The sequence below is a fragment of the Dromiciops gliroides genome, chromosome 3 (genome assembly GCF_019393635.1).
Source record: "Dromiciops gliroides isolate mDroGli1 chromosome 3, mDroGli1.pri, whole genome shotgun sequence".
Taxonomy (NCBI): Eukaryota; Metazoa; Chordata; class Mammalia; order Microbiotheria; family Microbiotheriidae; genus Dromiciops; species Dromiciops gliroides.
Window position 1 is genome coordinate 1196450 of NC_057863.1, and position 21838 is coordinate 1218287.

General features: G+C 55.9%; 1 protein-coding gene across 2 annotated transcripts; it reads left to right on the top strand.

Annotated features, from left to right (window-relative positions):
• Nucleotides 1–7615: 7615 nt before the first annotated feature.
• On the top strand, nt 7616–20994 carry P2RX5 (purinergic receptor P2X 5). 2 transcript variants are annotated; one of them, XM_043991017.1, is made up of 12 exons: nt 7617–7899; nt 11293–11443; nt 12590–12661; nt 14973–15048; nt 15137–15233; nt 15615–15695; nt 18088–18226; nt 18581–18717; nt 19041–19134; nt 19269–19334; nt 19634–19716; nt 19917–20994. In XM_043991017.1, the coding sequence occupies exons 1-12, from the start codon at nt 7763–7765 to the stop codon at nt 20023–20025; spliced, it is 1242 nt and encodes a 413-aa protein (XP_043846952.1). In that variant the 5' UTR covers nt 7617–7762; the 3' UTR covers nt 20026–20994. The 2 variants fall into 2 exon arrangements, with proteins under 2 accessions (XP_043846953.1, XP_043846952.1); XM_043991018.1 differs by lacking the exon at nt 12590–12661 and having other exon boundaries at nt 7616–7899.
• Nucleotides 20995–21838: the final 844 nt, after the last annotated feature.

A 21838-nucleotide genomic window follows, 5' to 3' on the forward strand; every position in this document is an offset into this window, starting at 1 on the left:
TGACCTGTCACGAGAGTTTTGTTTGTCTTTGCTTCATTGGTGGGAGGCGTGAGGGAGGTGAAGAGGGTCACTGAAGAGAGCAGTAGTTACAGACAAGCAAGCCAGCTTGTCTCATGTACAATGTCATCTATACACTGTCCCGGACAGCAGCAGCAACCTAAAGTGTGGGGAAATCTGAGCTCCTTGGACACCCCCAGTCCGCTCCCCTCCATTTATTCCCTCCACTTCCTCCCCAGTCAGCCCATTCCCACCCCTTGTAACCTGGCCTCTTCCCCATCACAACTTCCCAGTGATCTTGACGTCTCTTTCTCTGGAAGCCTGGTCTCGGTCCTCAGCCTCTCTGCAGCCTCTGACATTGTCACTCTCTCCTCTCTAGGGTTTGGAGACAATCCTCTATCCTGGCTCTCTGTCTGACTGCTGCTTCTCCGCGTCTTCTTCCAAGTCTCCCTTGCCCCCTGAAGGCGCCTCACAGGCTCTGGCCTGGGCCTTCTCTTCTCTCTCACTGGTGATCTTACCATTCCCTCTAGGCAAGGTGAATGGCAGATTCTAGCCCCCATCTCTCTCTTGAACTCCAGTCCATATCACCAAGGGAATGGTCTAGTGGACTTTTCTTTTTTTTTCTTTTTTCTTTTTGCAGGGCAATGAGGATTAAGTGACTTGCCCAGGGTCACACAGCCAGTAAGTGTCGAGTATCTGAGGCTGGATTTGAACTCAAGTGCACCTGAATCCAGGGCCGGTGCTCTATCCACTGGGCCACCTAGCTGCCCCCTGGACATTTCAAAAGGGATATTCCATAGGCATCTCAAACTCAACATGTCCAAGATGGAGCTCATTGCGACCCCATCCCACCTCTCTCTGATGTCCCTGTTTTTCTTTCAATGCTGACTGACAGAGAGCTGAGACAGAGGGATTCTTCTTCATTTCTCCATGAATAGACCCGGAAACATCCACTTTTTTGTCCTGCATAGTGTGGTCCTATGTGGAAGGAGGGAAAATGAGGCCAGGGGTTCTGGGCACTAGAATTTGTGGTCTGCTGGCTCCCTATGCCGAGAGGAGGGCCCTTGTCACCGTCTGGCTAGCCTCAGTGAGGTTCTCTCCTTCAAAAGGTGGAGGAACAGGGGCAGCTAGATGGTGCAGTGGATAAAGTATCGGCCCTGAATTCAGGAGGACCTGAGTTCAAATCCAGCCTCAGACATTTGACACTTAACAGCTGTGTGACCCTGGGCAAGTCACTTAAAAAAAAAAAACCAACAAAAACCAACAAAAGGTGGAAGAACCCGTGGGGGGACATTCTGTTCTGGATGTGATTCCCAACAGGGTAGAAGAGGCTTCTAGGATAGATATCAGGGGAACCCTGTGGGGAGGTGATCCTTCCATTGTGAGGCAGGAGAGTAGTCTGCTGCGCTCCCTACATTTGGGGAGGTCCAATTTCAGACAGTTTACATGTAGGAGAAGTAGCAACCCTTGGGCCAAAGTTCTTGTGGGTGTGAGTGTAGATGCATGAGTGTGTTTTATATGTGAGCATGGTGTGAGTGTGCTATGTGTGTATCTGTGAGAGAGTATGTGTTGTATGTGAGCATAGTGTGAGTGTGCTGTGTGTGTCTATGAGAGAGAATATGTGAGTGTGAGTGTAGATGTATGAGTGTGTGTATCTGTGAGAGAGTGTGTGTTGTATGTGAGCATGGTGTGAGTGTGCTCTGTGTGTATCTGTGAGAGAGTGTGAGTGTGTTGTCTGTGTATGAGTGTGTGTTATCTGTGAGGGGAAGGCGCTAGCCCTGGAGAGCACTGGGAAAGCTGATGTGAAGGCAATGCCGCCCAGGAGCCTGGGGGCTGGTACAGAGGCAATGGGATTCAGTGGTATTCACCCTGGACAATTTCACAGGGTCTCAGCCCTCTCGTTTTACAGAGGAGAAAACTGAGGCTCAGGGAGAAGCCCAAGGTCGAAGGCAAGGCTGGGACACAGCTCTCTCCCCTGACTCTTCACGATTCCTTCTTTGGGAGCCTCTGTCCAACCATTCCTCGTTCAATGGAGGCCTCCTTTGTTCCCAGCTTTGGATCACCACTAGAAATGCTGCTGTGAATACTTTGTAGACAAGGGCCCTTTCTGTCTGCTGCTGACCTCCTCTGCAACATGGCCAGTTATCAGAGGGTTGGGTCAAAGAATATGGGCAGCTCAGGGCAGCTAGGGGGCACAGTGGAGAAAGCACCGGCCCTGGAGTCAGCAGGACCTGAGTTCAAATTCGACCTCAGACACTTGACACTTACTAGCTGTGATGTTTAAAATCTAAATTGTGTGATCACCTTAAATTAAAAAGCTTCAGTACCAGTTTGGGGGCATTAAACATTTATTAAAAGCATACAGGTATGCACATGGAGTTCAGAAAGTTAAGAAAAAGAAAGCCTACCTAGTCTAGAGTTCCAGCCTGGTCTGGTTCCTCCTCAAGTCCTCTGCCACCGGGAGCCTGCTTCAACCACGAACACACTAGCAAACTGATTGTGGAAGCTTTTTATAGGTCTGGAACAGAGGCGGTCCTTACACACTGCTTCAAGCTGATTGGTTGAAGGTGTTCTCAAGTTAAGTTCAAAGTCTAGCTTCTGAGAACAATACCTTCTTAAGGGCTAGCCAGGTGTGATTACAATCTAGTTAACTTTGAAGTAGGCTAATCAGCAGTCAATCACTCTCACTTGATTCAATCAGTTTAGATTAATTTCCAGGTGGGCCTTTGAGTATCTGCTAAACCCCATTATTTTATCACATAGCTGTGTGACCCTGGGCAAGTCACTTAACCCTCATTGCCCTGCAAAAAGAAAGGAAGGAAGGAAGGAAGGAAGGAAGGAAGGAAGGAAGGAAGGAAGGAAGGAAGGAAGGAAGGAAGGAAGGAAGGAAAGAAAAAGATTATGGGCAGCTCATAAAAGAATTCCACATGGAATGGGACTTATTCACTTTTGTTAATTCTCTATAGATTTTGGATGCCAGAGGCAAAGATGGAGTTCTGAAGGCACAAAGAAATAATCCCAGTGAGAAGGAAGAAGGGGAATGATCTGTAGAAAACAATGTGAATGTGCAGGGACCTATAATCAACTTTGATTTTAGAAGATAGAATCGAGGGTGAGGAACAGGCTGGATCCCAGTGCTTGTCATCATTCTGTAATAAGAGTATCCCCATTGTGCAAAAAACGACACGAGGCTGGTAAGGAAGGCTAAGGACAAACAAAATGAGCTTGAAATTTTGTGTGTGAGTGAGTGTGAATGGGTGTACCTGAGAAAGTGTGAATAAGTAAATGTGTGAGAGAGTATGAGAGTGTGTGAGTGAATGAGTATGTGAATGAGTTAGTGTGAGTGAATGATTGTGTGAGAATATGTGTGAGTTGTGTGTGTGAATGTGTGTGACAGAATGTGTTGTGTGTTATGAATGTCAGTGACTGAATGTGTGTGAGAACAAGAGTGTGTGTGTGTGTGTGTGTGTGTGTGTGTGTGAGAGAGAGAGAGAGACAGAGAGAGAGAAAGAGAGAGAAGCTAAATTAGAGGAAAGAGGCAGCTCAAACCAGGGAAGGGATCACGATTTCAGGTGGATGGGGTGCTGAAGTGGCCAAGGAGAAGGCAGAGCTGCCCATTCCTTGGTCTGTCAAGGAGATGGTTTCTGGCCATGGTTGGCTGATAGGAAGCTGCTACCTGGTGTCCGCCAGTTCATGTGAAGAGAACATTGCTGTTCAGAATGAGCCCCAGCCCCAGCCTCTTGTGCTGAAAGAACCAGGGGTGGTAGCATAAGCACCACAGGACCAGAAGAGGGAAGGAAACAGAGTTTGCAAACTGTGAGTCAGGGAGCAAGGCGTGACTTCTGGGCAGGATTGTAGACCGCGCTATTAAAGCCATGGTTAATAACCAACTGAAAAAGAAAGCTGTGCTTACTAGAGCCAGAACAGGTCCAGCCAGGCTCACGCCTATTTGTGGCCAGGGGGACTCCGCTGGCAGATGAGGGCAACCCTGTCAAGATCCCTACCCTAGACTTTAGCAAAGCCCAGAGGGAGAACAATCCATTTTCCAGGGGCAACTCCGGGGGGTGACGAGGGGGATTCAGAATTAGCCAAAAGTCAGAGGTCCCAGTTGTCCTCGATGGCTCCATGTGTCCCGAAAAGGGGTCTCCATGAGTGTGTCCTGACCCTCTGCCAAGTCAGACTCTTATCAGGGCCAGGGGGCGGGATGCCACCGAGCTGGGGTGGGGCGGGGGGGGGGGCCGCGGCGGATGGCTAACTGCCCCATCAGACAACAAGAGAGTTCAGCTTCAAGAAGGTCTTGCTGGGGGGTGGGGGGTGGGGTGGGGCAACAAACCAGGATGAAATGTTCTCAGCTCTTGTCTTCCCAAACTCAGCTCTGCAAGGACCAGACAGTGCGGACAGGGAAGGCTGTCAGTCTATCAAGCCAAGCCATGGGGCATGGCTCCCTAGGCAGCTCATCCAGTCTTGGGATGAAGTGTGACACAGAGTCAGAGAGCAGGCTCAGGGCTGGGGGGGAGGGGCTGCTGTGCCCGCCCCGCTCAGTCCCATCTGGGCATCACAGGCTAAGAGAGATGCCAACGAGCTGAAGAGAGTCCAGAGGCGGGCACCAGACTGGGCAACATCCTGGAGTCACCTCGTGGGAGGCCTGAGTCTGCTGAGTCTGGGGAAGAGAAGGCCATGTGGGCATGACCCAGGGCTCTCCGTCTTTGAGGGGCTGGCACATGCAAGGGGGGTTGGATTTGTTCTGCCTGTACCTGGAGAGTGCATGTGGCTGGAGGTGTGTGTATGGGGGTGGGGCTTGACACTGCCTTAAGCGCTATCCAGCTCCATCTCACTGCCCAGCTGTGGCCTGGGTCAGATGCCAAACCTAAGAGGGGCCACAAGGACGTGGGCTTCTGGCAGGAGGCCAACCAACACGGGGCCCAAGAAGTCCAGGGGAAGGGGGGCCTGGAGCCAATGCTCAGAACCCATGAGGGAGAAAGCCGGGGGCAATGGGAAGGGTCTGATGCCTCTGGAAGCCAAAGGGTTTGGCCTGGGAGAGCACTTCTACTGCCCCTCCCCCATGACTACTCGCTGGCTGAGGCCTCTGGGGAGGAATGGCTTCGTGGGAGGATCAGATGGGAGGTCACAGGACTGACTGAGAGTAGGAAGGCAGCTGGCATTTTCTATTTATTTATTTGGTGAGGCAATTGGAGTTAAGTGACTTGCCCAGGGTCACACAGCTAGTAAGTGTCAAGTGTCTGAGGCTGGATTTGAACTCAGGTCCTCCTGAATCCAGGGCCGGTGCTCTATCCATTGCGCCACCTAGCTGCCCCAGCTGGCATTTTCTAAATGAGGACCTGAGTCCCATGGAGGTGTCAGAGATGGAAGGGGACCCAGGACTGTGACAACGGTCTCCTGGCAGATGCTGTGATCCGGTGTCATCATGTGTTCAAAGGGGGAGTTGGGGACTGAGGTCCTGCCGGCCTCTTGTTCTTGTGGCTGGCCACCCCTCCCCCAAACGTGGGCCCATCTGTCTGTAAGACCTCTTCCATGGGGATCAATGGGATCCCCACAGGATCCCATATCCATACACTTACTCTTTGGAATGACATTGAATATACCCTGCAGTGGGGTGGCTCTGTGGATGGAGCCCTCCTCTCCATTCACCCCACCCCAGCTAAATGGAGAGCAGTGGCTGGAGTCAGCAAATCTGGCCCCGGTACTCACCAGCTGGGTGGTCCTGGAAGACACTGCCTCAATTTCCTCATTTGTAAGAGCAGGGAGATAACAATAGTGCCCACCTTGCAGGGTTTTGTGAGCACCAAACGAGGTCCTACTTGTCAAATGCTTAGTACAGAAGACGGGCTTGTTCCTTCCCCACTTCCCATCCGGGCCCCCCTCCCCCAGGGGTGAGAAGAATAGAGGAGCCCTCTCTACCTTCTCACACTCTTTCACACACTCACACTTCCTCACACACTCACTCATCCACACATACTTTCTCACACATGGACGGGAATGGAGGGGAGCAGTCTGAAGAAGAGGAAAAACTTTCAGGAGGAATTGGGGAGGTTGAAGGGAGAGACGGCTTCTTCTCTCCTTGCCTTCCTCCTCCTCCTCCTCCTCCTCCTCCTCCTCCTTCCTTCCTTCCTTTTTCTCCTCACTGGGGGCCTCAGAACTCTTCCCCTCTGGGATCTCCTGGGAGGAGGGAGGGTGGGAGCAATAGCAGGGGCTCCAATGACGGCTCCGCTTCTGCTCTTTGCAGAAAGCCTGTCCTGTTCCTGGGCCAACCACCACCTTCTCTCTTCTTTTCCAGAGAAGTGACTGAGAAGGGAGCCCAAGACATTAGGGCCACCCTGAGAGCTCATTCCTGGGAGTCTCCATCTCTCTGCTGACCCAGGCCTGGAGTCCTCTCCCTCCCCATCTCTCGGTGCACAACAAGCCCCATTTGTTGACTGGTCCAGCGCCTTAGGGGCCAAGCTCCCCTGGACTCTCTCTAGGTCCCCATGTGATCACCCACAGGCTCCCCGCAGGGCTCCTGGAGGATACACTTATCTCTGAGACATAAGCTTTTTGGAAGGCAGCCGCAGCTTGACTCAGAGTCTCTAGTGCCCAGCACGGTGTCTGACCCACAAGAAGAGGAATCAACCACTCAACAAGTGCTAAATGTTTACTAAGCAGCTGCTCCATGCCACACCTGTGCCAGACAGCCATAAATGTGGTCTCTGCCCCCAAGGAGCTCCCCACTGGGCAGAGCCCCGCCCCCCCCCCCCGGAACTTTGTCGACTTGTGCCCAGCCACTCATCGGCTGCTCTAGAGCCGCCCCAGCTCCTTCATTCTCCGAGAGGAGCCATGTCCTCATGGAGTTGTATCTCCACTCAGCCTCACTCTCGATTCCAGAGTCACCATGGTCCGAGTGGACCACTGAGGTTGTGCCCAGAGCTCTCAGTGAGAGTCCCCCCCCAACTTTAACTGGGTCTCTTTGAAGCTTCAGCTGCCTTGTAGCCTCACCTCAAGAGCCACGGTCCTCTGCTCCCTCCCCTCCCTCCCCTCTCCTCCTGCTCTCCTTCCCTTCCCCCATCTCCTCTCTTTTCCTTCCTCCTCCCTTCCCCCTTTCCCCCCCCAAGGTGCCACCATCCCCTGCTCCTCACTGCTCCTCTCCCTCCTTTCCCCCTTCCCCTCCTCCTCTATTTCCCCATCTCTTCTCTTCCCCTTCTTCCCCCTCCCTCATCTTTCCCCCATCCCCCTCCTTTTTCCACCTCCCCTCCCCCTCCTCCCTTTTCTCCCTCTTCCTCTATTTCCCTTCCTTCTGTCTTCTCCCTCCTCTCCCCTTCTTCCCCTCCTCCTCTTCCTCCTCCCCTCAGGTGCCCCCATTCTCTGCTCTCTGGTGCCCCTCTCCATCCCCTCCCCCGCACTGGCCTCCAGGCACAGGAGGAACAAATGATGGATGGGCATAAGAGGACAAAGCTCATGGTGTGTGTGGGAGGACTCTGCCCCATCCCCCCCCTCCCCCCCACCGCCCGCCCAAGCACTCTAAGGATGCCGGGGCCCTGGCCCCGCTCATGCACTCCCTCGTCAGAAGTCAGCCCAGCATGGGAAACCACACAGCCCAAGGAGCTGAGGCCAGGAAAGGCCCCCTGCCAAGCACCTTGGAGGCCGGACCTCGGCCCGCAGTGCGGGCAGGGGCGGGGAGGAGGGACCAAGGCTGAGCCCCGCCCCTCGCCAGCTGCTGGGCCTCTGGAGTGAGGGCACCGAGCTGCCCTGCGGCTGAGTGAGCCGGGCTAGGATGGGCCAGGTGAACTGCAGGAGCCTGTGCCTCAGCCTGTTTGACTACAAGACCGAAAAGTATGTGATCGCTAAGAACAAGAAGGTGGGACTTCTCTACCGGCTGATGCAGCTGGCCATCCTGGCTTACCTGCTGGGGTGAGTGAGGCCGGGCGGCTGCCAGGCAGTCCGGAAGGAGCTAGGAGCTGGGTCAGTGAGCTGAGGGCAGTGTGTGTGTGTGTGTGTGTGTGTGTGTGTGTGTGTGTGTGTGTACACGCACCTGTGTGTACGTATGTCTGCGGATGGGGGTGGGGGGGTGGGGTTCTGGTCCTAGCCTGGCTCTACCTCCCTATGTAACCTCATCCAGGTCTCTGTCTGTGCCTCCGTTTCCCCATCTGTAAACCCAAGAGCTTGGACTAGAGGACCCGGAGCCCCAGGGACATTTGAGGGTCTGCCTGGTCCCCTCATCCCATGCTCACCCCCCAGCCTCCCAAGACCCCTCTCCTTTACTGGTTGTTGGGCACGTAGTGGGACCAGAGCTCCTGGCCCAGAGAGACAGAGGAGGTTCCGGCCCCACTCCTCCCCACCAGTAGGGGAAGCCTGGGGTTGGGTGGACAGGCAGCTCCTTGACTGGCAGCTTCCCAACCCTTCCTCCATTGTCCTCCAGGTGCCCTGGGCCCAGAAGATGGCTGAGCCATCTCAGGATTATTTATAGCCAGTGCCAACTAGGTTCCAGGCCAGGCTGACTGACAAGGACAGCCTGTTGGCTGAGCTCCCTTACTGCCCCCCTGCTCTGAGCCCGGGGAGGCAGCTGGGCCCAAGGGTCCTGGAGTTGGCCTTGGGGTCCAACCGGCTCCCCTCTTTCCCCTTCCTCCACTCCCTCTTTTCCTTCCTCCCTTCCTTCCTCCCCCATTCCCTCTCTCCCTCCTTCCTTCTTTCAATTCTCCAAGGGTTCAACACCTACTTAAACATCCCTTCATTACTTCCTGGAGCCAGGCCATTCCTAGCAGTTAACTGCAGACCTATGAATTGCTGAACACACCTCTTATAATTAAGCTGGGGTGGCAAAGGAGGGGCAGCTGTTGTTGGAGTCAGGTTTAGGGAATGCTGGATGGCTGGAATGACAGAGGGGCAGAGTCAAGTCTAAATCAAGATGATTCCTTGAGGATGTGTATCAAGGCTCGTCTTTGGCTAAAACAACTGGCAACACACACACCAGTTGTAGGTGACAGTAGCACACACAGCAGGCACAGGTGACAGTGGGGATGGTGGCAAACACTTGCAGAACCTGGTGGGTACAGAGACCCTCACTTTCAGGCTCCAGATCCAGCACACTGCCCATTGAACCACACCACCCTCCCTTCTTTGAGAGAGATGCTGGAAGGGGCTGAGCCTTGCTTGGTCTGGGGAGAATGGGACGGGGAGCAGGGAGGGCAGCAGCAAGGAGACATGATGGCTGTCCTCAGCCCCTATCCGGTGGAAGAGTCCCAGAACCGGAAGTAGTAGTTCAGATCTTAATGGATCAGGAATCACCCACTGGTATGTTCCCACACTTGTGGCCATCTAGTCTCTGCCTGAAGGCTTCAGTGAGGAGAAGGGAAGAGAGGGGAGGGGAGAAGAGAAGAAGACACACAAAGAGGCTCAATGAGAGTGTGGGGGGGGGTGGAGGGGGCGCAGTTAGCGGACTCATGACCAACAGAACACTTTAGAAATATAACCTCATTGGGTTCTCACAACTCTGCAAGGGCGGTGCTATTAATGCCCCCATTTTACAGATGAGGGAGCTGAGGCAGGCATAGGTGAAGTGACTTGCCCAGGGACACACAGCCAAGTAGGTGTCTGAGGCTGGATTTGAACTCAGGTCTTCCTGACTCCTAGCACATTGTTCTGTGCACTGTGGTGCCACCTCTCTGCCTACAATCACTCTGCCCCCAAGCCCAATGTGACTCCAGAGTATGACAGAATAATGAAGAAACAGCACATTCTGATTAGGTTCAGGCTGCATTGAGAAGCCAGGCTCCAGGGTTATGGAGCCCATGGGGTCCCTCTGCCTTGTGCTGTGGGCTCAGCTCAGCTCTGGCTGATACATTTCAGGAGGGACAGGGGTGAGATGCAGAAGAGACACCATGGAAAGTCAGAATGGTGAGGCCTGATTCAGAGCAACTTTGGGGGTGTTCAGCATGAAGATGATGAGCCCGGGCAGGCAGGACAGCACAGTTGGCTTCTTTCATGTGTGACAGGCCACCAGGTGCAAAAGGGACTGTCTGCTGGAGGATGGGAGGCACTTCCTGCCAACCCCAGAGCCCCGTGATGGAAGGCCAGACTGGGGCTCCATGCCCCCTGGCTGGGTGGCGTTTGTCTCTAATGAGCTTTGGGTGAGACGGCCCCTCCTGGCCCGTTCAGTCCTCTGGAGTCCTGGGGGTTTGCTGGTGAGGCCAGGTGGCCAGCCTGGTTTCATAGGATCTGGATGGATCCCTTTTATTTTATCAATGAGATGACTGAGTCCCAGCGAGGTTTGGTCCCAAGGTCCCAGGGGATCGGGCATCTGGTCCAAACCACAATGACCGAGGACCCAGGGCCAGTGGGTGGTGCTTGGTCCTGGACCTGGAGAACCAGGTAGTCCTGGGGAGTCTCCCCGCCACAGGCTATGTGCTGGGGCACAGTGGTAACGCGGCCACAGCATTTCTGTGGCCCATTTCCTGGCACTTATTAAGAGCAGACCTTGTGCGCCCCCATGTGGCCAGTGCCCTGGCTGGCAGCCGCTATTGTGGCTTTCAGGGAGGGTACTTGGAGTGCCAACATATACCAGGGCAGAATGAGGCATCTTCTGGCTTCTGGCTCTAGCGGCAGCGGGGAGGGGGGTTGTATGTAGCCAGGCTCTTACTCAGGTCACCTGGAGAAAGATTCCTTTGGACACAGCTGCGTAGTTGGGCCAGGGAGTCAGTCTGTGACCAGGGTCAGGGTGACTGTTATGGGCCAGGGGCACGGGGCGGGGCGGGGAGGGTCAGTATGTGGATGGGGATAAGGGGTTAGGGGCACAGTTGGAAAGGGTGAGCCTGACTACCCTAGAAATCCAGCTTTGTCCTTTCTCTTCTTAGGACTGGGGGCCGGTGGGGGGCAGGGGGTGGTGGCAGGAAGTCTGCTCGTTATGCTCCCCCCTCTTCCAGCAACAGCCCCTCCAGCAAGGATGTGCTTTCTGGGCACAGTCCAAAGCCATCCCCGAGGGAGGCGGGTGGGCAGCAGGGTGCTTGTAGAGGAGGAGGGTCCCTGCACTGGGTGTATGTGGTGTGCTCCAGGGAGGATCCCAGCCAGGCCTGGGATCCATTGCCTCATTCATCCACCTTGGCCCAGGGGACTGGAGCAGGGCCCTGGGAAACTGCAGCTGCTTCTGTCTCCAGGCCAGGCCTTGTAGTTAGTTCCCTTGAACTTCAAATGAAACAATGTATCCTAAGGGCTTGGTGCACAGTCAGTTATTCATTGTGACCATTGTTGTTGCTAAGATGTTGTCAAAGCCCGGGCCCTCCTCCTGGCCTTCACCTCTGCCTGTTGCAGGTGGGTGTTCCTGGTGAAGAAGGGCTACCAGACGGTGGACACCTCCATCCAGAGCTCGGTCATCACCAAGGTCAAAGGTGTGGCCTTCACTAACACTTCAGAGCTGAAGGAGCGGCTTTGGGACGTGGCTGACTATGTCATCCCCTCCCAGGTGCGAGCCAAGGTTGCCTCTCACCCAGCTATCCGGCACATCAGTCAGTCCAGGCAACCAGAGGAGTCATGTGGGGTGTGACAATGGAGTCTGAGGGCCTGGGGTCAAATGCTGGCTCCCTTCGTGCCCATGGGCAGTTCCCTGAGCCTCTATTGGCTTCAGGGTGTCCATCCAGCAGATGGGGGCCTGCCCACTAGATCCAGGATCCTGTGACTCACAGGGGACATGGACAGGAGTCCGTCCTGAGGAAGAGTGACCAGCCCTATTCTGCATGGTCCCAGAAGGGAGGGAGGACTAGGAGGTAAATACAGAGGCAGTTTTTGCCTCAGTGAGACATCTCCCAGGGGCAGCTAGATGGCGCAGTGGATAAAGCACCAGCCCTGGATTCAGGAGGACCTGAGTTCAAATGTGGCCTCAGACACTTGACACTTACTAGCTGTGTGACCCTGGGCAAGTCACTTAACCCCAATTGCCTCACTAAAAAAAAAAAAAAAAAAAAAAAGAAATATCAGGGACATTTTAAGTGGACTCTTGTTCAGGTCTGGGCTGAACTGGAGGTGCCCCCACCCAGACCTTGGGCCCCTGCTGACTCCCAAGGGACTTTGGCATTGGCAGCAGAGGTGATTGCCTGGCCTCATGGAGTACCCTGCTCCAAATGCTACCCCCTGTTCTGTCTCAGTAGCTTCAGCCCAGAATCTGAAGAGTCCTGAGTCCTTAGCAAGAGCTAAGGCTCGGCTGGGGAGGGGAGGCAGCCAGCTGGGAGGTAGCCTGGGCCAGTAACAACTACTTCCTTCCCCTCTCTCTCCTCCTCCCCCACTGCCCCTGCCTAGATTCAGGCAGCAGCACCTATGTTGGGGGTGGGGCAGGAACACTCCAAGATCAGCCTCCAGATGGAGAGGTCACAGGGCTCCCAGCCAGGAACATGGAGACAGGAGAGATTTGGGGGGGACCAAAGCTCAGGAGATGAAGGCAGAACACAGCTTCTGTACCTTCTCTAGCTACAGCCTAGGCGTGGAGCCCCAGGCTCCAACAGGCCAGCCCACAGGGAGAAACGTGACCTCCCTGCCTGTGTCCTCTGTGACTATGGGATCCATGTGGGCCTCAGCCAGGGTGCTGGGTCATGTGGTCCTGTCCTTGTCTTTTCAGGGAGAAAATGTTTTCTTCATTGTCACCAACATGATTGTGACCCCGAATCAGCGACAGACCACCTGTGCTGAGGTCAGAGGCCATGGGACACAAAAGGGACTGATGGGAGCTGGGGGAGAGAGGGGTATACACTGAAAAATAATGTCACCCTCCTCCAGGGGAGCCTTCTCAGCTGTCAGTCCTGTGGGCATCCCTTCCCATCCCCCTGCTCATCCTCCCTTCCCATCCCCCTCCCCATCCTCCCTTCCCATCTCCCCTTCCTAATATGCCTTCCCAGCATCCCTTTCCAGCACCTCTTCCCATCATCCCTTCCACCCTCCCTTCTCATCACCTTATCCCATCCTCCCCTGCTCATCATCCCTTCTCATCATTCTTTCCCATCATCCCTTCCCAGTATCACTTCTCATCATCCCCTCCCATCCCCCCTTCCTATCACCTCTTCCCACCATCCCTTCCCTTCCCACCGTCTCCAACACTGAGCCAAGCCTAGTCAAGCCACTTTGCCTGTGCCATGCATCGTGCCTGCCCCCTCTCACCTAGTCCCTTTGGTAACCAGCAGGGCACCTATGGAGAGGATTGCAGGAGGAGGAGCAGGTAGCATTTTTCTTTGTAAACTAGTCCATATTCTATCCCACTCATTGTTGAGCACCTGGTCCCCTCTAGGTTCCTGGAGGAGCTGGAAGGATAAATGGGGTCCTCCCATCTCTGCCCCCCCATCTATTCCCCCCCCCTCCCCAAGGAGCATCCATCAAAGGGATTTTCTTTAACCTCACCTTGGACCAGGAAGCTCTTCTGGGAGCCCCAGGCAGAACAAAAGCCAACCTTCTCTCAGCGGGGCACCCAAGCCGCTCATCCATGCTGCCACTTCTAGGCCTCTCATGTAGTGTTTTGCCTGTTTCTCCAGGCAGGCTGAGAGAGAGGCCTTGTGAGCTGATGAGTTCAAGGCTCTAAAAGTGGGCACTGAATTCTCAGATCAAGTGATGAGGGGAGGAGGAAGAGAGGCCTCGGGGTGGGGGGAGGCTGACACCCCCCAGGAGCTGAGGGGCAGCAGGGCCCAGATGCCAGCTGTGGCCAGACTGATGAGAAGATGAAGGTGGCAGAGCAGTCAGAAGCCCCTTGAAAGGATGGTGCCGGGGCGGTCCCCAGGCTCCGGACCTTCCGGGGGAGTTCACGCTATTGGCACTGGAGCCGGTGGGAAGGGGGTCCCTGGAGGCAGTGACACCTGAGATGGGCCTTGAAGGAATCGGACAGGTGATGCTGGCATGGGAGAGGTGGCAGAAAGGGCACTCAGTAAGCAGGGATCAGGAGGCAGCAGGTGTGAGCTACGTTTGAGGAAGAGCTGCAAGCGCAGCTTGTCTGGAGGAGACAACACTGAGAGACAATACTGGGCACGTGGATGGGAGGCAGTTTGAGATGCTCGGGAGCTTGGAGGTTGTCTTTGGACAGTGAGGAGCCATTGAGGATTCCTGAGCTGTATTAGGGAGCTGAATCTGGTGCTGGGGAGCAGAGGGAAGGAAATGGGAGGTCCGGGGGCCAGGTCTCCAGGGCCTCCCACAATGCCTACTGAGGCACTGGACCAGGGACCTTTTTGTTGTTGCTCAGTCATTTGTCAGTCATGTCTGACTCTGCATGAGCCCATTTGGGGTTTTCTTGGCAGAGATACTGGAGGGCTCGGCCATCTCCTTCTTCGGCACATTTGACAGATGAGGAAACTGAGGCAAACAGGGTGAAGTGACTTGCCCAGGGTCATTCAGCTGATGTGACTGAGGTCAGATTTGAACTCAGGTCCTCTTGACTCCAGGCCCTGCACTTTATCCACTGCACCACTGAGCTGCCCAGGCACTGGACTTTATGATTATTAACCCATTTGATTCTCACAATCGCCCAGGGAGAGAGATGCTGTTATCCCCAGCTTACAGCTAAGAAACCTCAGGCAGACAGAGGTGAAGTGACTCACCCAAGGTCACACAGCTATAAGCATCTGGGGTCTTCCTGATTCCAGGACCAACTGTGGCCCTTAGCTGCTTCCTTGGGGGTGGGGGTCAAGATGGGCCAGTTCCTGGATTGTCGCTGCCCTCTGCTGGACACTGCTGGGCACCACAGGGGAACCCAGGGAAGAAAGGTCTTGGGGCCCAGATGCTGAAGTAGAAATCAGAGGCCCTTCTGGGGAGTGTTCAGCTCTATGTTCCCCTAGAGTACTTTGGTGGGGGGGAATAAGGGTTTATGGAGTGCCCACCACAGTACCCCAGGAGCCGTGTTGAGCACTTTATCCCCTTGGGGCAGACTGAGGTTGAGTGACTTGTCCAGGGTCACACTGTCTGAGGCTAGATTTGAATTCAAGTCCTCCTGACTGCGCCGTGTCTGGTCTCCCCTCTCCCAGCAGAACCCCAATATTCCAGGTGCTGTGTGCTTCCAGGACAGTGACTGTCCCAAAGGAGAAGCCATCATCACTGGGAATGGTGAGCCATGGGAGGCCTGGGGGAGGAGACAGCCCCTGGGAGGGGCTTGGGGCACTGCCCCTCCCTCATGTGACTCTTACCCTTCCAGGAGTGAAGACTGGCAACTGTCTCATGGGGGGCAGCAATAACAGTGGCACATGTGAGGTGTTTGCCTGGTGCCCAGTGGAGAAGCTGGCCAAGCCCAAGTAAGCCTGTCTGGCCTTAGGAGAAGGGATCAGGAGGAGGCCCTGCCCTCTGGGGGCACCACCTGAGGCTAAACTGCCAGCTCCAGGTCCAGGCAGAGACCTCTGGGCTAGAACTAGTCGCTCTCCCTGCCTGCTCTAGGAGGCTGGGGAGGAGGGGGGGGAGGAGGGGGAGGGCAGCTTAGAGAGAAGGGTGAAGCCCAGACACCAGCCTGGCCACCCTGCACTGCCTTCCACACACATCCTTCGTTCTGTCAGCTATCCCAGGGCAGCCACAGCACAGCTGGGGAGCTCAGCTCAGAGCACGGATTCTCAAGACTCCTTTGGGGAGCTGGGGAGGGGGGACGAGCTGCTCGGGGCTAACCTGACCTTTGGGACTTCCAGGGAGCCCCTTCTGGGACAGGCTGAAGACTTCACCGTCTACATAAAGAATACCATCCGCTTCCCCAAGTTCAACTTTTCCAAGTAAGTAGGGTAGGGTGGTGCTCAAGGAAGCCCTGGTTGCTAGTTCACAAATGAAGGGTATGTGTGGCTGGGGGTGGGAGGCTCCCCTCTGCCCACCTTGTAGGGATGTGGTGTGAAAAACACAACACAAAGAGCAAAGATGCCTAACCATATGTGTCAGTAGCACCAGTGAGTGTGCTAGGGTGCGCAATGAGTGTGGCACCAGTGAGTGTGCTAGGGTGCCCAATGAGTGTGGCACCAGTGAGTATGCCAAGGTACTCAGGAAGTATGGCACCAGTGAGTGTGCCAGGGTACTCAGGGAGTGTGGCACCATTGAGTGTGCCAGGGTGCCCAGTGTGGGGGTGTGTCAGTGGACATGATCAGTTCACAGTGTATGTGCCTTTGTCTGTATAACTGTCTTGGGTCACCCCCTGACCAAGCCTGGCAGTGCCTTAGCTGCCACCTTGGAGGCATTGCTGAGACCACAGGGCCATGGGATGTCTGGACTAGAAAGGACCATTCCCTCATTTGACATATGTGAAGACTGAGCCTCCCCCTGGGCTGGGCTTGGGAAGGGGAGAGGGTGCTGTTTGGGACAATGGCAGTCTGCTGTGCCTAGGGGTAGGCTGAGGGGCAGAGGCCACTACCCCTGGCAATCCCATGTGCCCTATGAGGCACAGGGCAGGGAAGGGAACCCTTCCCCCAGGCTGTCATCACCCTAGAGACCGTGGCTCTCAGAGCCCTAGGAAGCCCCCTCTGGTCCTGGAGAAAGTCCACACAGTGACCGGTAGTAACCCCTTGTTGCCGGGTACCCTTATACCCTGCCCTGGAGAGGCTGGGGCACTATCCTGGGTCTGGGCTTAGGAGCTGGCAGGAGGGTGGGAGCATGGGAACTCAGAACTGGGAGGCCCTTCAGAGGTGCCTAAGTACAGCCAGCCCACTCCTGAAGCAAGCCTTCCTGCTGTTCCTGAGGAGTCTCGACAGAGCACATTTCTGGGAACTGGCCTCTTGGCAGGGCTGGCACTGGGACAGGAACAAGAAGACAGAGGCCCAAGTGAAGCAGGCCCTGCACTACCTTCCAAGGGAAGATCATATGCAAATCACTAGGTAGATGGCTCACGTGCACGCATGCACGCCCACACACATTCACGCACACGTGGATACACACATACAGTGAGTGCACACACATATGCGTGCATGCATACACATGCACATATGTGGACACACATACATGGACACACCCGTGTACACCCATGCACGCACATGAGTGCACACAACACATACACATGTGCACACACACTCTAACCTGACAGAAGGGCGAGGCATCCGCTGCTTGGAGGCCTAGGACAGACCTGTCCCAGGTGGTGTTGCCAAGGGACCTAGCAGGTGGCGGTGAGGTGAGGAGTGAGGGTGGGGCAGGCTTGGGGCCAGACAATGCAAAGGCAGGGCAATGGGAAATTGGGCATCCTGGGTGGTGAGAAGCAGGGCTGGCTCACAGGGGACACAGAGAGCAGAGGGGTGGAAGAAGACCTGAAAGGTAGACTGAGGCCAGGGCATGAGGCGCTCTAAACAGGGTTTATGTTTGTTCCTAGAGGTAACGGGGGCAGCCAATGGGGGTGCGGGGGTATCGTCCACTTCAGGGTGGGTGTCTCAAATGCCACTAGGCTGAATCATTTCTCTTGCCCAGTCTCCTCTGGATCTTTATCCCAGGCCGTGGCCACTGACCACGTGTGTCTCCTCTTCTCCCTCTATCTCAGTGACCAGCTCCCCCTCCCTGTCCTGCCTCAGCCTCTCTGCTGGACCTCCAAACGTGCTGTGCTGGGGACACAAAGAGGGGAAAGGCAGCCCCCACCTAATGGGGCTGACAACAAGCAAACCAACACAGCCAGACCAGCTATGAGCGGGATCAATGGGCAATAATGGGCCGAAGGAAGGCTCTGGGATTAGGAAGGGTTGGGGAAGGCACCATTTTACTTGGGACTCCGAGGAAGCCAAGGAGGTCAGTCACGGGAGTGGGGAGTGTCACAAAGGTGGGGGACGGCCTGAGAGCACCCCCAAAGCACAGAGGAGGCCAGGGTCCTGTGAGCTCCAGGCACTGCCCTGTCACGCTGCTTGTGGAGTGTGAGCTCAGTGTCCTCAGACCCCAGGCACCTCCCCCACCACGTGTCTCAAGACACCAGCCCCATCTTCCTCAGCCCACCCTGGGCTGAACCCCAGGGCTTCACAGGCCCCTGCTGATGCTGAGAGTCTGTGATTGTACCAGGCCACTTCCTCCTCTCCAATCTGGTCCATCACGCCCACTTTCCGAGGTCTATTTAGGCCCCAGATTGTACCAAGCCACTTCCTCCTCTCCAATCTGGTCCATCACGCCTACTTTCCGAGGTCTACTTAGGCCCCGACCTTCTCTCCTCAGGTCCAATGTGCTACAGACCAAAGACAGAAGCTTTCTGAAGTCCTGCCACTATAGTCCCGAGACCCTCTATTGTCCTATCTTCCGGCTGGGCACTCTGGTCCACTATACTGGGAATGACTTCCAGGAGATGGCCTCTGAGGTAATCCCCCTAAGCTGCTGTGCCTCCCTCGGGTCCCTGCACCCTCCCTCAGCCTAGGGAAGCATCTGGACCCAGCACTGCCCTATCCCAAGGTCCCTGTCCTCCTTGGACCGGACCATCCTGCGCCACATAGCCCTAGTTGGCTGATCCTGCTCCCAGGGCCCTGCCGCCGATGGAGATGTTCCCTGCACATCTGGGTCCCACTTCTCTGGGCCTGTGTTGTCAGCTGTCTCCCTAAGCAGGCGTCCCAGGGCCATCTCCATCTGGGCTGTGTGTTCCCTCCAGGACAGCACCCGCTTCCTCCTCTCCCTAGCCTCCAGGCTTGGGAGTGTCTGGTGGCCTCTCTCTTTCAAGGGTGGGGTGATAGGGATCCAGATAGAATGGGACTGTGATCTGGACAGAGCTCCCTCGGCCTGCAATCCTCAGTATTCCTTCAGCCGTCTGGACAACAAATTTGCTGAGAAGTCGGTCTCCTCTGGATACAACTTTAGGTAGATGGGGTTGTACTGGGCCATGAGGCAGGCAGTACCCCTGAGGCAAGGTGGAACTGGGAAGCCCCTTTTGTGGAACAGGGAGGGGCCCCTAGGAAGCGGGAAAGTGAGGAAGGGGGTTTGTACTGGGGCAAGTCAGGGAGCCCTGCAGAAGAGGTTGCCCCCAGCCCAGCCTCTAGCAGTGGGGTCCCGAAGCCTGGCAGGCTGTCTTGGTGCCGGGGCTGGGGGGCTCCATAACCCTGAATTTCTTCCTGGGGTGACGGTGATTGGAGATCCATGGCTGGCAGCTGGAGCCCAGCATCAGTGCCTCCTCCTCTGACCAGGTTTGCCAAATATTACCAAGATGCCAACGGGGTTGAGTTCCGCACACTGATGAAGGTCTATGGGATCCGCTTTGATGTGCTGGTGAATGGCAAGGTGTGTGTACATGTGTGGGCTGCACCACTGTCACCACAGGTCAGGCCCCTCTTGGGAGGGGAGGGGAGCATGGGGCAGGCACGTGGCCGCTGGGCCCTGCCGCTCCCCCCCCTTCTTTGGACTCTTTTTTTCAGGCTGGGAGGTTCAGCATCATCCCCGCGGTCATCAATGTGGGAACAGGAGTGGCTCTTATGGGTGCTGTAAGTAGCCCATCACAGACTGCCCCCCCCCCACTGCAGGCTAGGGGGCTGCTTGAGGGGCAGGTCCCAGGAACTGAGACCTTGAGAGAGCTTCTTTCTTACCCCCCATGGCTGCAGGTGGCCCTAGACTCCTGGCTCTTGGGGCTGGGCCCAGGCTGCAGTTTCTGTGAGGTCTGGGTTCCATCGAGATAGGGGAGAGCCCCCAGGTCCCAGGGCTGCCCGGCCCCCAAAGCGCTGACCACCAGGAGGCTATGGGGATGAGGAAAGGCCCCCTTGCTGATGTCGCTGGCTTTTTTCAGGGAGCTTTCTTCTGTGACTTAGTGCTCATCTACCTGATCAAAAAGAGCCACTTCTACAGAGATAAGAAATACGAAGAAGTGAGGTGAGCTGTCATCCGCTCTATGCCGCCCAGCTGGCAGTGCCACTGCTGTCTGCAAAGCTAGAGGCAGGGGCGCCCCTCACCACAGCCCAGGGATGAGGCCCTCCTTGGCTCCCTGGGACCCCTGCTGTGGGGAGACACCTCCCGGCCTAAGGGTCCTGTATGGTTACAGCTCTTCTCCCTCTGCCTCATTTTGCCCACAGGCTAACCTCACAGAAATTCCTGTCCAGGCGCCTGGTAAATGGGAAACAGGACTCGGGCTGTCCAGGTGGACCGGAGCCACCGGAGCAACTCCAGACGGTGGAGACGTAGTCAGAGCGACAGCCCTGCTGCAGAGGAGCATGGGAAAGCGGCTCGCAGGCCCCCAGGGTGGGCCAGCATCACCAGGATGGGGCACACCCATGTGCCATCCCCGGCTCCCCAGAACCTCCTTGTGTGTCTGACAGTTGCAGGCCACCCCTGGCCTCTGGGTATTCGGGGCCCATGGCTCCTGAAGGGGTCAGCCACTCTGGACATAGTAGAGAAGGTGGGGAAGGGACAAGCTCACCACATGGACCACACCGAGGGGCTGACATGAGGCCAGCATGGAACCTTCCTCTTCATGTTCCAAGTCGGGCTAAGGGAGCATGCGGGGGAGCAGTACCCTGGGCCCCTGGGAGCCCCCTTTGAGGAGGGAACACAGTCAGAGGACCCAGGCTCTTACCTGGGGCAGTGCCAGCCTGCCTGCCTTGGGCCCCTGCGTGTCAGAGTTGGGGAGGGGGCTACAGCACTGCCTGGCTCTTTGGGGGTGTCTCTGGCAGTCAAGCGAGCCCCAATCTCTTGGTGTGGGGGGGGTGCTGCTGGAGACAGGCAACTTCTGGAAGGTAGAGCCTTCTCTCTGCTCATCCCCTGGACCACAAACTTAGAATTCAACTTAGGTGTGTGGTGAGGATGGCTGAAATGCTCTGCAAACATTACCCAGACTTCCAGGACCAGTGAGGTGGCACTCCCATCCTGCCACAGCCCCCCGGGGCTTGCCCCCGCCCCCCCCAGGGGCAAAGCTGGGGGCCCAGCAGCATTGCAGGCCAGGCAGTGGGGGCGGGGTCCACTCTTCAGTCAGCCAGTCTTGCTTGGAGGCCCCCAGTGATGGGCAGCCCTTGTGTCAAGGAGCCAAATACAAGTGAGAGGCACCTGTGGGTGAGGAGGGGGGGGGGGGCGCACTTCTAAGAGGGGCATGTGTGCAGCTTCTTCCCTTGGGCAGCACCAACGTTTCTGCACAATAGAGCTTTAATAAATGCCTTGTCACCCACAAGAAACTGGCTTTTGCCCAAGTGGGAACAAAGATGTGAACCTGGTCTCCCTTCCAGAGCAGGCCCCATCCCTCGAACCGCCTTGGGCCTTGTCAAAGGACAAGGTGACCTCAAGGTCACAGACTCAGAGATCTCTGGGGTACCATTAAAAGTCTCATCTATGGGGCAGCTAGGTGGCACAGTGGATAGAGCATTGGCCCTGGAGTCAGGAGGACCTGAGTTCAAATTCAGCCTCAGACACTTGACACTTACTAGCTGTGTGACCCTGGGCAAGTCACTTAACCCCAACTGCCTCACCAAAAAAAAAAAAAGTGTCATCTATTCCTCCAAGATCCCCTATGGCCAGTGTGGGTGGGAAGGACCCTATCTGCAGGCTTTCTCCACTTGGCTCCTAACATTCAGGTCTCCCCTAAAGGTACCCCCTGAGAGTGTAGTAGATAAAGCACTGGCCTCAAAGTCAGGAGGACCTGAGTTCAAATCTCACCTCAGACACTTCCTAGCTGTGTGACCCTGGGCAAGTCAATTAACCCCAATTGCCTCAAACATCCGGGGCCATCTCTAGTTGTCCTGATATATATCTTGCCCCTGGACCCAGATGGCTCTGGAGGAGAGAGTGAGGCTGGTGACCCTGCACAGCCCCGCCTCACTTCAATCCAATTCAGTGCAAGTCATGACCTCACCCTGGGGTGACGGACTCTTGGAGAAAACAGGCCAAATAACAACAAGGGTGCTCCCTTATCCTTGGGCCGGGCCATCAATCAGACAAGGATTCAGAAGCTCCTTCTTCCCACCGCCACGGACAAAGGCCACGCCTGAGCAGAGCTTTGGAGGTCTTG